At 37.4% G+C, this 17,622-nt stretch overlaps 1 protein-coding gene across 6 annotated transcripts in view; it reads right to left on the bottom strand.

The window, feature by feature from the left end:
• Positions 1–17,622, bottom strand: part of KIAA1328 (KIAA1328 ortholog) — a 325,611-nt gene that overhangs the window by 201,238 nt on the left and 106,751 nt on the right. For all 6 annotated transcript variants that reach the window (XM_059409499.1, XM_059409500.1, XM_059409505.1 and 3 more), the window contains one exon: positions 4,908–5,035. In XM_059409499.1, coding sequence (XP_059265482.1) covers positions 4,908–5,035 — 128 coding nt within the window. The remainder of the gene's footprint in view (positions 1–4,907; positions 5,036–17,622) is intronic.

Raw genomic sequence — 17,622 nt, 5'->3', positions numbered from 1 at the left:
CTATTTCTCAGTGAATTTGAATCACCATTTTATGTCATTTCTTTTCATACGAACAAACTTCTATTAGTATATATTGTAAGGCAGGTACGCTAGCAACCAGCTCTCTCAGTCGTTTTTTTTTTTTTTAATAATTTTTTATTTTTTATTTTTTATTTTTTATTTTTTTTTAAAGATTTTATTTATTTGATAGAGAGAAATCACAAGTAGACGGAGAGGCAGACAGAGAGAAAGAGGGGAAGCAGGCTCCCTGCTAAGCAGAGAGCCCGATGCGGGACTCGACCCCAGGACCCTGAGATCATGACCTGAGCCGAAGGCAGCGGCTTAACCCACTGAGCCACCCAGGTGCCCCAATTTTTTATTTTTTATAAACATATATTTTTATCCCCAGGGGTACAGGTCTGTGAATCACCAGGTTTACGTTTTTAATTTAGGATTGTCTTTATCTCAACTTCACTTCAGAAGGATAGCTTTCCTTGACTGCTAGGTTGTTCCCCAGCACCCCTCACCCTGCCCTCTTTAGCTCTTTGTCTGTCTATACCAACCTACTGCCTCTTTCCTTTATTGTTTCTTTTTTTTTTTTAAGATTTTATTTATTTATTTGACAGAGAGAGATCACAAGTAGGCAGAGAGGCAGACAGAGAGAGGAGGAAGCAGGCTCCCCACTGATCAGAGAGCCCGATACGGGACTCGATCCCAGGACCCTGAGATCATGACCCGAGCCGAAGGCAGCGGCCCAACCCACTGAACCACCCAGGTGCCCCATCCTTTATTGTTTCTGATGAGAAGTCAGCTGTTAATCATATTCTTGTTATCTCTATAGATCTTTTATTCTGTGAGCTTAGTACATTGAGCCAGACATTCTGTTATAGATACCCAAAAAGCATGACTTTTTCTTTGATTTGGTTTGTCAGAAGTACGGTGAAGCCAATAAAATTTGGGCTTCTTATAACAAATTTAAAGGTAGCTTAGTACTAGATGGAAATAAAATAGATATTACACATTAAATACTTATTAAAATGAATAAAATTAGAATTAAAATGGTAAGAAACTCAACTGCCACATGACTACGTATGGTAGTTAAACAACAACAAGAAAAATTTAGCCAAAAAAAATAGATGAAAGTAATCACGGAATAGGAAGTAGTTCTAAGGTACTGTGGCCCTAAGCACAACAAAAACTCTTCTTACAAAACTATGGAGACAATGGTAGTAGAAACCACTGAGAAACATTAAACATATACTCAGCAATGATTTATCTTTAGTATTTTTCAAATTCTGTTCAATCCATGACCCAGACCCAAATTAAGAAATATGGAACAAGTAATTATGAACAAGATGGAAAAGTTCCTATAAAAGGCCTTTTACCAGATCAGAACAGCAGAGATTCATTAATATCTACTGCCCATGGCTGAAAAGTAATAATGATTTTGTCCACTTTATAGAAAAGGGGAAACTCAAGAAGATTCCAAATGTTCCCTTTTATATCTTCTTGACAAAAAAAAAAAATGAAGAGGTAAGAAAAACAATTAGGTAGGCTTACATACCAACATTTTTGAGTGACAATGGGAGAAGCTACTCAAAATGCTACCTAGGCTTTCTCTTCATATAAAGAATACTTCAGAAATACTGTAACATTTCTAAAGTGGTAGAGCCTATTAAGACTAAAGTAGAAGTTATAAGCATCATAGTTTGAGGTAACATTAAGTTCAGATCCACAAAAGAGAAATAACACTCAACTGTGATAAGAAAAGCTATACTCTAGGGACGCCTGGTTGGCTCAGTTGGTTAAGCCGCTGCCTTTGGCTCGGGTCATGACCCCGGGGTCCCGGGATTGAGTCCCGCATCGGGCTCCTTGCTCGGCAGGGAGCCTGCTTCTCTTGCTGCCTCTGTCTGCCTTTCTAACTGCTTGTGTGTACTCTCTCTCTCTATCTATGGCAAATAAATAAGATCTTTGAAAAAAAAAAAAAAGAAAAGAAAAGCTATATTCTAAAATGTACGTAGGACAAAACTATAGTTAGTAGATCCTCCCACATCCAAGACCATGGTTATACTATGGGTAAGAATTACTTTTTAAGATAGGGAAATGAAGAAAAGAAACACATCAATGAAATATTTTCATCTATATAGAACAAGTGAAAAATATTTCTAGAATCCACAATGAATCCAGGCTAAATAAATGAGAAAATTCACCTTTGAGGCATAGCAAGAAAGAGGATGAGGGAGAAACAGGAAAGCATTCACCTTGTAAATGGAGTAGTTTCAAGGAAATGGCAGAAGTCAAAGAAGAAAATCACACAGTAGGGCATTCTTCTGGAGCACTGTGGATTTAATTAAACTATAAGCAAAATTTACATGCAATTTGAGCCAGATGCCAACAATGCAAAGAAGAAACATAAAGTCTCTTAAAATCAAATAAATGCCTCATGAAAAATGAACTGCTGCCATCTCCATCACAAAATCTGAACATCAGTTAAATTAAAAAAATACCTTATTTTGAGAACAAATAAAATTTAATATTTACCTGACATCCTCATTCAGAAGCAGAGTTATTACAGTGATGCCCTTCCTGACATAAAGCAAACTTGTTGACCAAACTTACCCAATTCCCATGAAAGGAAATGAGAAGGTGTTTACCTTTGTTCAGGTAAAAGAAGTCTGTCACAACAAAACAGATACACAGGAGGCAAGATGACAATCTCCAGTTGGCATTCAAAAAGAAACTTATATTCCCTAAATTCAAGTGGCAGAGCCCATAAGTGACTTGAATTTCATTTTCATTGCACATGAGACATAATGACTTGACTATCAGGCACTTCCTGAAAACATGGCTTTAAAATTTTCTCATGACTAAGTCAAAATGAAAATTCAAAAGTATCTTTTTTGTTTTTGTTTTTGAGAGTGCTCTCTCCATATATTTGGCCAACATTTTCATTCTATCATTAGTGATTTTTTTTTTAGTTTTGTTCTTCAAAGTTAAGGTTAGTCAGTGTTAATTATGATGGGTCTCAGTGAAACCTTTAAAAATCACTAACTTAAACATAAAAACATTAATACCGAGAAACTTTGATTCCCCCCAATTGCAAAAGTAGATTAAAAAAAAAAAAAGAGTGAGGCTTACTTATCTAGAAGTCTTTCGAAGCCCCTGGATGTCTTCAGAGCCATCTTATGATTATTCCTTGACTCTCAGTCTCTATCTTTAAGGTCCTAAGGCTCTACACTGGCAACCGAAAAACCCTCTTCCTCCTCTCCAATATTCTTGAAAAATGGGCTGCCCTTCATTTTTGTGCCCCCAACACACCTTTGTCACACAGAGGGAAGGAGTGGTAATACAAGAGTAAAGGTCAGAAATCTGATCTTTGTGGTACAATTTTCTCCAACCTACCCGAGAACAACACAGAAGGACCACCTTAAAAACTGCCTGCCCTGCTTTCAAAGAGGCAGGGAAAAATCCAGCCAAACCATCAAGATTAGCTGCCACCATCCTCTGCCTCATCTAGGTTTTTCAGAAAACAGAACAAAAGAAATGATTTCAAGTTAGGATACAAATAAGCCATTCAGGATGTGAGGGCGATCTGGCTGTGACATCTGTCACCCCATTGATCGCCAGTGTTGATTCGGCTGATCTGGCTGGCTAGGCGGGTGTCCCTTCCTCCCTCGCCGCTCCATGTGCGTCCCTCCAGAAGCTGCGTGCTCGGTCGAAGAGGACGACCTTCCCCGATAGAGGAGAGGACCGTTCTTCGGTCAAGGGTATACGAGTAGCTGCGCTCCCCTGCTAGAACCTCCAAACAAGCTCTCAAATAAGCCATTCATACTTTGGCCATTTTCTGCTTGAAATCACCACCCTGAAATCAAGAGCTGCATGCTCTACTGACCAAGCCAGCCAGGTGAGGCCATTTCTTATCAATGTTGTGACTTCAAAACAAGGATATGTTATAGGTCTGAGCTACATAACATTCCAACAAAATTATTATTTATTATCTTAACCTTTCTATGAGTCTAAACTTCAAGTTCAAAACTGAAGTTTTCTTGGCCCAAACTCTTAACTTATCTGAGGTAGTGGTCTCTAGGCTAAACAGCAATGATGTTCTTTAGAAGCACTGCAAAAAACCATTCACAGGTTTGTGATATTATTCACAAGGGGGAGATAGCATGTTAGCACATTCGCCAGGCTTTAATATGAATGGCTTACGCCCTACTGCACAGTTTCTTCTACAATGTTTTAGTATATAACATTTACTATTCTCATTCATTTGAAGATTTAAACTCATTTGGATATGAAACAGATACAAAGTATCACTTGCTAGAGGGCAAGAAATAAGTTTTTAGAGCTTGTTTCATATTACGACTGGCAGGGTTCTGAACATTTAATTATACGATATATACCATTTAATGATATATATGTAGATTTATATATGAAGACTCTCATACATACTTATGTGATTAATATATACATACAAATATAAAATCATGCAAAATATTTCAGTTTTCTCTAATTAAAGATTTTATAAGGCACCAGTCACTTTATTATTCCAAAAATGTAAAACGTGAGTTAGGAAAGGCTCATTAGTGTTTTCCATAAGGACAATGGGTAGCAAATAGCCCCGTGATCTTCTTCATTAAGCAACAGAGTAGTGAGTTTTCTTTACCATTTCTGCTGTGGTTTCAGACAAGTAGGAGCTTTCTCATTGACCCACAGCCTGCTTTAAGTAATCATTCCTGACCTTTGGGCCCCAGGAACAGGAGATGAAAAAAAAAAAAAAAGAAGTAAATGACACAATTCAATCACATGATATATTTATATGCTTTAAGACAATGTTATATTCTGTGACTCAAAGTAAAGGCAAATGCTCCTTCTGACATCTTGCTAATCCATTAAAGTCAAGAAAAGGTAAGAATAAAGATGCTTACCTGTTGTTCCTGCATTCTAGCAGCACCAAGTTCTGAGAGAGACATGGTGAGCTTCTCTTGCTGTTCTGATAGATATTTCTGATAGAGACTTAGAAGTTCTTGGCATTCTCTATACTGTAGCTGAAGAGGTGAGATTGCAAATTAAGGGAAAAAACGAAAAAGCTGATTCAAACTGTATCTATCAGTACTGCTTTTCAGATTCCAGTAAACAAAGGAGAGACAAAAATGCAACCGTATTTGATGAGAGCACAAGTAGATGAACACAGTACATATATCTACCAAAAAAAATCATGAAAACAATAACTCACAAAGAGTAGCAACGGCCATCTCATTTGAGCAGAAATTTCTCTCTGAAATCTTTACATGTAAACGAATAAAAACAAACATGCAAAAGAATGAATTTAGATTCCTATCTCACACCATACACTAAAACTAACTGAAAATGGATCAGTGACCTAAACATAAGAGCTAAAACTGTAAAACTCATAAAAAGTAAATCTTTGTAATCTTGGATTAGGTAATGGTCACCTGAAGACACAGAAACCAAAGAATAAATATAGAAATCGGACTTCAAAATTTTAAAAATAAAACAAAAAACCTACTTCTGGTTCAAAGGACACTATTAAGAAATTGAAAAACCAACCTCCAGAATGAGAGAAAATATTTGCCAATCATAGAGATGATAAGAGACTGGTATTCAGAATATATAAGGACCTTGCACGGTTCAACAGTAAGGAACTACTTAACGTAATTAAAAATGGGCAATGAACTTGAATAGACATTTCCCAAGATATACAAATGTCCAGGCAGCACAAGAAAATATGCCCAATATCATTAAACATTAAGAAAATGCAAATCAAGAACAGAATATGAGATACCACTTTGAATCTACTAGGATGGTTGTCATCAAAAAGACTGACAATAAAAAGCTTTGACAAGGATGTAGAAAAATTACAACCCTCTTATATTGCTAATGGGAATGTAACATGGCACTGCTGTTTCGGAAAATAATTTAGCAGTACCCTCAAAAGTTAGATATTGAGTTACATATGACTCAGCAATTGCACATTTAGGTATAAACACAAGAGAATAAAAGACAGAGGTCCATACAAAAACCTGTACGTGAATATTCAGGGCAGCATTCTTCATAATAGTGAAGAAGTGAAAACGACTCAAGTGTCATCAAGTGTTAATAGATAAACTAAATGTGGTATATCTATATAATAGAATACTCTTCAGCCATAAAAGGAAAATAAAAGGAAACAAAGTATTGCTACATGCTACAAAATGGATGAGCTTTGAGTACATTATGCTAATGAAGACAGACATGAAAGGCCACATATTGTATGATTTTATGTATATAAAGATGTGGGGGATTTGTCATTGTTTTAAATACTTATTCTAATGAACTAGGGGAAAAAATACTTGGTTTTAAGTATACAAGATCACATTTTATTTTTTTAATTCATCCATGTTCCCTTTTTGTCCTCTTCTCCAATTTTCTGAAGTACATATTACATGAGAAAAGCTGAAGGGAAAAACTGTCCAGAATAGGCAAATCCATATAGACAGAGGGTACATTAGGGTTTGCTAGCAGCTGGGGTGGGCGAGGGAGAATAGGGAGCAACTGCTGACGGGTACTGGTTCTGTGGGGTAGGTAATGAATATGTTTTGGAATTAGACGGTTGCATTCACACAGCTTTGGGAATATTCTCAAAATAATGAATTACACACTTCAGACCAGACTGGGTGCGTTCAGGGTGGTATGGTCATAGATTGAATTGCACACCTCAAAAGGGCAAATCTTATTGTATGTACTCTATCTTAAAGAAACTGCTACAAAAAATGCAGAGTAGAAGTGATAATAGTGCTGTGGTAAAAATTAGTGCCTAATCTACAAAGAAAGTTCTAACCATACTAAACATAAAGGAATTATGATTAGGTTTTTGTCTTATTTTGTTTTTCTATAATGTCAATTAAGTCAGTGTTTCATTAATAAAACCATCATCAGGAAATTTTCTGCCCATATATCTCTCTACATTTTTCATGAAGAACACAGCAGCCTAACTAGGGATATCCTCCTCTACAGCTCCTCAAACTTGCAAAGTGCTCAAGATGAAGATGCTAATTGGAAAGGTCACCTAACTTTGTAGATTAGGTGTGTGGGAGACAGTTCCACCCAAGAGAGAGTTCTGTTTCTTCTCATTGTGGTACTTTCCTCCCCAGGCCCAATTTTCTCTCAGATCATTTCCAAATCTCCCGCTTTGCACTAAATAATGTATGCTGTTGGTATAGAAATTACTGTCCAATGAGATTATTCTGTATAATTTCTTTTATAACAGGTCATCATGATTAAGGGTGGGAACAGTATTTCATAAATGTCAAAAATGGTGACTGGTTTCAGTATTCCTTAACATTTTCATAACCTAATCATCGCCTCTGGGCAGGTTCCTGTTCTAATAACTTTTGCCAATCATGACTGCATAAATAACCAATTGCTTCATTATTCTCATTATTAACCTTTAACAAAAAAAGGAGCCAGAGACAGCTAATAGAAGAGGAGCAGTTCTAATAAAAGGGTAGGTTACTAAGTTTAAAGAATACATTAATTAGAAAAGCTTGTTGAATACTCAGTATCTTATAAACAATAACAATAGAATGAACAGTGTTCTGTATAAGCTAATATGATTTCAAAGTCAATCTATTTCAGATCAGGCTGGTTTTACATTGCCATGCCTTTTGTCAGTAAGCTTCAAAAGACAAGAATGATGTGTGATGGTCCCAAGAGTTCCTGTCAGCTATGATATATATAAAAAGAATTTTTTAGCCTGGCTGTTACCATAGACAGTAATGTTTATAGTAGATGAACATATTAGCTTGGATACAGAATAAGAATTTTACTCTGGAAAAAGCCAGCACAATTGTACAGCCTAAGAATTAAATGTCAGCATTTGAAGACAAATTATAGGCAAATTCACTTAAACACATGCTATGTGGCAAAGTATAAAAACAGGCAGTCCTATCCTTAATCAGTTTTTTATATCTGTCTTGATTCACCAGATTTTTGAAATGCTCCCCCTTTCCTGGAAAATCCAAACAATCCAGTAATTTTCCTTCATCCCTTAACACAATGAGACTTCACTGCCCACCCCAATCTGGAGAGAGAGATTTATGCAAGGAAAATGTGGGTAAAATGCTGTCTTCACTGATTTGGGGTACAGTGAGGAAAAAAATACCTATTTAACTCAATCCTGGCCAAATGACAGAAAAGAATGCAACAGGTGTAGAAAATCCAATCTAAGGGAAGGTGTACACCCAAACCATGACTGACAAGAATCTAACATACAGGGACACCTGGGTGTCTCAGTCAGTTAGGGGTCTGCCTTTGGCTCAGGTCATGATCCCGGGGTCCTGGTATTGAGTCCTGCCTTGGCCTTCTTACTCAGTGGGGAGACTATTTCTCCCTCTGCCTTGCCCTCTGCCTGCCGCTCTCACAGCTTGTGTGCTCTCTCTGACAAATAAATAAAATCTTAAAAAATACATGTAACATACAGGTAATCTGGCCAACCACCATTCAAGAACTGAAAGAAACAGCAGTCATCACAGCCTCATCAGCGAAAGAAACCTTCTTAAGATAAGTATAAATTAATATTAAGCAAGATCATATCAAAACCTAAACATCAAATTAATTAGCTGAAACAGCTGCCGGAAATGGTCATTTTGCAAAGCTTAAACACTTAACTCCAAAATCCTTTACATAGGTAAATACAAGTAAAGGTCAATGTAGAATAAATAGGGAGATAGGGAGAAAGAAAAAGAAAAATCATAGGTAGAGGGAGAAGGACCAGAGACAGGATATTTTACTAGTAGGCTGCCAAAGTAGGAAGTGATTGCTTTAAGCTAGAAGAGTTCCTCTGGCATACCAAAGACCACTACTTTACCCCATTCCATTCTTGCCTTGGATACTGGAATCTGTTAGTAATCCTGATTTAATATAGAACTCAATGAAGGAAGGTCTGTATGGCAGGGAAAAAAGGGAGAATCATTAAACTAAAAAACAAAAACAAAACAAATAAAAAGCACAACAATTCTCCTTTTCTGGAACCACCACAACTTGGAAAAATGGCTAATTTCCATCCTGGGGTGTGGAGAATACAAAGCAAGCTTGAAACATGTTCCTATGCTATATTGCAAAAAAAAAAAAAAGTATGTGAAGAGAAATAGATGGGGCCTTGTAAAATGGAATAGAAGCAACCCTGAAGAGACTCTCATTAGTCAAATCTGGGACAATATGAGCACTGACTCCTATGACTACCAGAGTGAAATGTGGTAGTCATTACCCAAAGTGAATTAATTTAAGATCACTAATAGTGAAACAAAAAAAAATCACGTACCTCCTAATATATAAAGTAGGCAATATTGCCTATGAAATATTCTTGCTAAATGTTTTATTTGAATTTAATCAAATCTGTAAACCTAACTCCCACTTCAAAGAAATGAGGACAAAGAAACAAATTATAGTACAAAGAACCAATCAGACAAATCCAGAATTTGGGAGATTTCACAAAGTACTCTTCAAGCTCTTTGAGCTCTACATGAGTCGACGTCATGGGGGTTGGAGGTTAGAGATTAAAGACACGACCAAATGCAACCCATGGACCATGACTAGACTATAACTCAGAGGAAAACAGCTATAAAAGATATTCTTGGGACAGTGAGGGAAAATGGAATATTGACTCAACAGTTGATGTAACGGAATTACTGCTAATTTTGCTAAGTATCATAATGTGGTTCATGAAGAGAAATATTCTTATTGTTAGGAGATGAATGTGAAGTATTTAGGGTGACATATGACACTTGGCTCAGAAGAAAATTAGCAAATAAATTTTTATATATTTAAGTTTATTTAAGTCATATCTATATGTTTATACAGATATATATTTATGTAAATTTATAATAAAAATAAAAGCAAATATATAAGAGGACATGAAGCAAATAGAGCAAAATGTCAACAACTGTGAAATCGAGATAGCATACATATGGTGGTTCACTGTACTATTCTGTCAACTTTTCTACATATTTGAATATATAATAATAACTAGTTGAAGAAAAACTTTGTTTTTGTTGTATTTTTGTTTTGTTTTGTTTTCTTCATTCAACTATCGTTCAGTCTCTTCTTGTCTTTTTACTTCCACCACAAGTTCTGTGGGGATAAGCAAAATCAGAAGCATCAGGTCAGACTGCTGAGAGCTCTCTACAACTCCTTGGATCCATGGTCATTAAATCAGGTGACAAGCTGTTAGTATGCTCTGACTATATATACCAACAGAAACCTATCCTTTAAGCCAAAGATAGGCATATCCAGGGGAGCAAAAGAGTAAAAAAGCTTGTCAAGTTTTCTTCCAGTCACTTAAGAAAGGCAGTAATGTAGAGTGCCTGGAGCACAGGCTTTGGTGTCACCTAACATTCTTGGCTCAAATCTTACTTTCTGGCGTTCAATAATAATGTAACTTTGGATAAGTCACTTCTATGACATCCTCATCTGGAGATGATAATACCTACCTCACCTCACAGGGCAACTATGAATATAAATAAGCTAATAAATGAAAAGCACTTGGCATAGTGCAAAGCACAGAGCATACGTTCAAGAGATTTTCTGAAAAGAGATCAAGGGCACAAGAGATTAAAAGTATTGGCAAAGGTAAAGAGAAAAAGGAATCCTGGTGCACTGTTGGTGGGAATGTAAACTGGTATAGCCACTATGAAAAACAGTATGGAACTTCCCATCAAAATTAAAAAAAGAAGTACTGTATATGATTAAGCAATCTTATTTCTGGGTATGTATCTGAAGGAAATGAAGTCATGATCTTAAAAGAGATATCTACACCCTTATGGTCACTGCAGTATTACTGCATTACAGTAATTACTATATTACAGTATTACTTGACAATAGCCAAGACATGGAAGCAACCTAAATGTCCGTCAAAAGATGGAGTTAGGGACGCCTGGGTGGCTCAGTTGGTTAAGCAGCTGCCTTCAGCTCAGGTCATGATCCCAGTGTCCTGGGATCGAGTCCCATATCGGGCTCCTTGCTCTGCAGGGAGCCTGCTTCTCCCTCTGACTCTGCCTGCCACTCTGTCTGCCTGTGCTCGCTCTCGTTCGCTCTCTCTCTGACAGATAAATAAATAAAATCTTTAAAAAAAAAAAAGATGGAGTTAAAAATGTGAAACACCCTGGCGATTCACAGACCTGTACCCCTGGGGATAAAAATATATTATATGTTTATAAAAAATAAAAAATTAATAATTAAAAAAATGTGAAACACACAAACACACAAAGGAATATTATTCAGCTTTAAAAAAGGAAGAAGTCTTCCTATTTGTAATAATATAGATGAAACTTGAGGACATTATGCAAAGTGAAGTAATTTATAGTGTGGAATCTAAAAAGCTGAACTCATAAAAACAGAAGTAGATTGGGGGCTGCTAATGGCTGGGAGTTGGGGGAAATGAGTGACAGTGGTCAAAGGATACAAACGTACAGTATGAGTAAGTTCTAAGGAATCTACTGTACAGTATAGAAACTATAGTTAACAAGAGGTACTGTACGGTATCCTTGAAAGCTGGTAAAAGAAGAGATCTTAAGTGCTCTCAGCACACACACACACACACACACACACACACACAAATAAGGGAGGTAACAGATGTGCAAACTATCCTTATTATGATTATCATTCTGTAATATATACATATACAAAATCATCACGCTGTACACTTTAAACTTACACAATGTTGTATGTCAAAAATGTCTCAATAAAGGTGAACAAATTATATCAAGAGGCTGAGAGAAAGAGATTTAAAGAAATAAGGATAAAGTTCTAGGAGAGGCATTTAACCACAGGATACAATAGAGATTTATTTTTATTTTTTTAGTGGGGGTATGTTGTTACTTAGACAATATTGCAGGGGGGCAGTAAGAAAAGAATCCAGAGCTGAGCAGATATGAGCCTAAAAATGAATTTTGGAAAAGGAGTATACTGGTGCACTGAATAGGCAGGATAGGGGCGGACCCTCAGCTGAAAGATCAGGAGCCAAGGCCCGGAGAGATGAAACTGACATGCACACGAAGGGAACTGCAAATAGCATGGCAGGGAGGGTCAACTGGTCACAAGGAAGCAGAATGTGTGAAGAGGCTGCAGAGGCAAAAAGGGGCTGATCTGGAATGTTATATTAAGTTATCAAATTTTATTTCTATATAACTCAGTGATGTCTTACAACCAATTTGCTTTTTATAAAGATATCTTTGGTAGGCATATAAAGGGTGGACTGGAAAACTTAAGGCCAGAATTAAAGCAACCAGTTAGAAACTTGCTACAACAGTCTAAGCAAGAGATGCAAGGGACCTGAATTGAACAGTGACAGAAATTAGGGGGGGCTGGGGTTTCAAAGGGAAATTTAAGACACTGTCAGCTACAAACTGTCTGACAAGATGTATGATTAGATGTACAGTTCCCTTTACCAAGTCAGAGAATGCACAATAAAGAAAAGGTTTCAGTGATGGGGGAGCAAGCTTTAGACACACTGAGTTGGAGAGGCTTGGGGCACATTTACTCGAGATGGCTAATGAAGGACCCTTGGAATCCTGAGCCTGGAATTCAAAGAATAGATATCTGTAGAAATAGAGAATTTGAGAGTCAATCACTTTTTATATGGTGGCTGAACACAAGAGTGTTTAACATTGTTCAGGGAATGGGTGGTTTCATTCATTCATCCGATCATTCATTTTTTCATTCAACGAGTAAGCTCCACAGAGCAGGAATATTCATGTTTTGTTTATTGCCAAATTCCTTAGCCTACATAATACGTACTCAATAAATATTTACAGAACAAACACATTTACTAAGTACATTAACATTTGAGACTGTGCCAGATGCTAGATATATAGTGATAAACACCAGCAACACTGTCTCCTGCAGGGAGCTTATCATCCAGGAGAAAGGCAGGTAATCAAATACGTATTTAAAATAACAAATGATGGAAATAATGGTAAGAACGTTATGTCATGTCGTACTATTATGCTAGCACTCCCCAAGGAAACAAGTGACTGAGGAACCAGGAAAAGCCACCTGGAGAAAGAAGTCTTCTCAATGTGAGAAGAGAGGAAGGCCAATATAACAATAACATAGAAAGGGCAGGCCAAGGAAAAGGAATCAATAAAAAAGATGTTGTCAACTGTGTCCAGAGCAGCAGAGGCCATGCCCGTTAAAGATGCAGAGCTGAGGAGTCTACTGGTGACCCTTCCCAGGACACAAGTCTGACATTACTTAGTTATTCACCATCTCCCCCACTGTTTTGGTAGACTGCAGTTATGCTATTTTTCACATCAAAGAGAGAAGCTTCTGGACAAAAAGAGATGTGTTACTTAGGGTCACCTTGAGACAAAAACAGAGGACCATGAGGCTCCAATTCTAATGCAATTCATTAGACACAAGACTCCCAGGGAATATGAAGATTTTCACTACGGTGGGTACTCCCTTCACTCTGAACACCTACACACGACCTAACACTCAAAGATGGAACGTTCTCTGTATTCTACTTAGAATGTTTTGCTGATCCTTCTACATGTAAAATTCCCGATTATCCTTTCAAATTTACCCTTACGCCATCTCTCCCTCCATCTCTGAACCCCCAGGCAGTCAAACACTTTTAGTATGGTAAATAGCATACAGCCAAAATTATTTGGTATTTCTATCACCTAAAGTGGCCTGTGTGCTCCTGGGATTCATAGTATAGTAAGTTTGGTATCTCTCTAGTATACAGCAGGCACTTCAAAAAAATGAACAAAGTAAAGGGGTATCTACTGAATTTCATGCTCATTTTGGGCTGGGAATTGAAACAAACCATAGGCCATATATTCTTTAAACTAGACAAGAGGATGGCTAAAAAAAATACAGATTCATTAAAAATTTTAAGTTGTCTTAATCCCATAAGATTTCCCCATCTTGGGCACCTGAGTGGCTCAGTGGGTTAAGCCTCTGCCTTCGGCTCAGGTCATGATCTCAGGGTCCTGGGATCGAGCCCTGCATCAGGGTCTCTGCTCGGCGGGGAGCCGGCTTTTCCCTCTTTCTCTCTGCCTGCCTCTCTGCCTACTTGTGATCTCGCTCTCTCTTGCTCTGTCAAATAAATAAAATCTTAAAAGAAAAAAAAGATTTTCCCATCTTAAAGCAAATATGGTTTCTGACCATGTCGTATTTCTCACCTCACAATCATTTCCTTTACCCCCTTCCACAAAAAAAGTATACGTTGTCTGAGATAAACAGAGATGCTCATTATAGAACTAGTTTGGTACTCAATGACGATATATGCAATTAAAAATGGATTATTGGTAAAAGAAAAAGTGATACCAAGATGAATTGATTAGCAGAGCTAGACAAGAGCATCACATCAATGTTTATACCCTTTTATTAAGTTGTGTTCTGTGCGACAGTACAATCTACTGATACAAGTCTGAAATTTTCCCTTTAATTAAATTTATAGCAAATTCAGTGCAAGGCCACAGTGTTTTTCAATTTCCTGATGATAGTAATCAGTTGGGGAGGGGAACAAACCTCTGAATTGAACAGGGGAAAACTCAGTATTCCGGACATTTACAAAAGAAGACAAATGCCTCACCCAGTTTCTTCTGGAAACAGCAACAAAAACAGGAGCCACAGAAAGATATCTAACTAGAGTAATTAACTAGCTTTTTTAGTTGTCTAAGCATCATAGTTTCTACCTTACTTTCTGCAGATTTGCAAAACAGGATGAGTCTGCAACAGACTTAGGACCGAGATACTTGACAGTTGGTCTTTGCTCAGATCAGCAGACCATGAGGTTTCAGGAAACCAACCAAACAGTGAGACTGGAGGTTTAAAGAGAAGGACACTTACTTACAATTAAAAGTTCATATGGTGATATCCTAAAAAGCAGGCAATTAATGTGCCAGAGTGACCAGAATTTTTATTTCTTTAAAGTTTCCTTTTCACATCACACTCTAATATTAAACACACATACACAAGCACTCATGGTAGACATTAAAGACAAGGCTACAAAAGCAGTTCTATTGAAAATCATGTGTTTCTCTTGCTTCTAACTTGCTTAAAAATTTATCTTTTGTTTAAAGGTTCCATGTTTCAGCTAGACCCAAAGGAGAAGTATTTTCTCCATTTGGAAGGCTGCTTTAAATCATTCAGACTTTCTTGAGTTATAGGAACTAGTCTAGAATTGTAGAAAAAGAAGGCTGTTATGTCACCCCCTCCCAATCATTATTAAGGTAAACTGTGGTAACAATGATTAACACTTGAATATTTCCAGTTTTGGGGCACCTGGGTGGCTCAGTCAGTTAACTGTCAGTCTTGGGCTCAGCTTATGATCCCCGGGCCCTGGGATGGAGTCCCGCATTGGGCTCCCTGCTCAGTGGGGAGTCTGCTTCTCCGTCTGCCTCTCCCCCTGGCTTGTGCTCTTTCTTGCTTGCTCTCTCTCTCAAATAAACAAAATATTAAATAAAAAATTCCCATTTCAGACAGGGCATATTTCAGACAATATAGACCATGGAAAACTGTCTACACATCAAGTTTTCTAGACTCTGAAAGGCCAATAAGTGAAGTCGTGTGTATAATGCTTTGTGAAGCAGATCTAAACATCAAGCTGGTAGGGCCTCCCAGTAGCCATGAAGGACAGGAAAAAGCTCCTTACGAAGGGCTCATCTCAGTCTGTGTCCTATCTTAAAGCAGGAGAGTTTCATTCTTGTCATTAAATTTAAAACCTCCATGAACTACCAATATCAATATACATAATATTTCCCTTTCTCACATGACTTTGTCTACCTGAACTATTTATGCTACTATGTAAAACCATTCATTTCCAAGTGGAAATGCAAACTGAGTTTAAGAGACCCCTTGTTCTTCTTTTTCAAACTAAATAATCCAGTGGTATTATATTTTCCTCATACAATTCATCTTCCAGCTCTTATAATTTTTGTGTTTGTCATCTCTAGCTTCTTCAGACTCCTCAGTAGAGTTATCTTATAAGAGATATGGTCCATAGATACAATGAAATATTACACAGCCATCAGAAAGGATGAATACCCAACTTTTATATCAACATGGATGGGACCAAAGGAGATTATGCTGAGTGAAATAAGTCAAGCAGAGAAAGTCAATTATCATATGGTTTCACTTACTTGTGGAGCATAAGAAATAACATGGATTTTTAGGAGAAGGAAAGGAAAAGTGAATTGGGATAAACTGGAGGAGGAGATGAACCATGAAAGACTGTGGACTCTGAGAAACAAACTGAGGGTTTTGGGGGAGGGTGGGGGGATGGGTGAACCTGGTGGTGGGTATTAAGGAGGCACGTATTGCATGGAGCACTGGGTATGATGCATTAACAATGAATCTTGGAACACTGAAAAAATAAAATTAAATTTAAAAAAGAGATACAAAATTAAATGCTATTACCAGGAATAGGTATATGCGGATGGCTTTACTTGGGGGGCACGTTAAGTGTTTTAAAGCTATTGTACTTAATTCTCATCAAAAGGAAAAAAACGATTAAGTATTATTATTAGGCTCATTTTACAAATAAATTTGCTACACAGAATGGTTAACAATTTACCTGACATTACTCTGTCAGGGAGCTAAGACTTGGAGTAAAGTTCTAGAACCACTAGTTCAGTGTTTCCTAGATGGTAAGGTACATAGGAATCACCTGTGAATCTTGTTAGAAAGCAGATACTGATTCAGTAGATCTGAGGTAGGGTCCAAGATTCACATTTTTTAAAAAATATTTTATTTATTTATTTATTTGACAGAGAGAGAGAGAGAGAGATCACAAGTAGGCAGAGAGGCAGGTGGGGTGGGGCGGGGGGAAGCAGGCTCTCTGTTGAGCAGAGACCCTGATACGGGGCTTGATCCTAGGACCCTGAGATCATGACCTGAGCTGAAGGCAGAGGCTTAACCCACTGAGCCACCCAGGCACCCCCAAGATTCACATTTTTAACAAGCTTCCTTCTGTGTGATCCTAATGGGTGTTCTGGGGACCACACTCTGAGCGTGCTTGTCTTTCGCAGTCCCCTCCCTCTTCCTCCAGTTCTCCTACTTTATACCGAAGTAGATAACACACTATCCAACTCCTTCTTCCCTTTTAACCCATCTTTAGAGTATGATAGGCCTTTTTCTCTCTTTTCATCAATTGCTTTTGTTTTGGAAAGAAGCATATAAGAAATAAAATAGAATATATGAAATAACCTATTTTCTTCTTTAGAAGGAAGCGATATTCTGAATTTTCGGAACACTATAACATTTCTATTGTGGCTGGCTGGCTGCTGAAGTAATAACAATTAGCAAACATTACCTGTAGGGTTTGAGAATTTATACTGGGGGAAAAGTCCATGGGAAATGTAAGTGGACAGTTTTCTCTTCTACTTTCAAATATCCAGCCTCCACTTTGTCCAAGCGCACTGTTAAGCCTATGGTTGCAGTACGGTTTCTGAGTTCAGTCTAACATTGCCAGACCATTAGCTGTGGCCTTGAGGGATAGCACTCTTGCCAGAGTTGCATGCACTTTTTCATGAAGTACGAAAATATGACCCAGTATAATAATTCTAAGTAAAAATCAAATGATATCCATAAAACAGTATTTATAACTAGAGTGAAAAAGGAGATTTCTTATAGAAT

This window comes from Mustela nigripes, chromosome 8 (assembly GCF_022355385.1).
Source record: "Mustela nigripes isolate SB6536 chromosome 8, MUSNIG.SB6536, whole genome shotgun sequence".
NCBI classification, from domain to species: Eukaryota; Metazoa; Chordata; class Mammalia; order Carnivora; family Mustelidae; genus Mustela; species Mustela nigripes.
The sequence above is the reverse complement of the archived record's forward strand: the minus strand, read 5'-3'. Positions and strand labels throughout refer to the sequence as shown.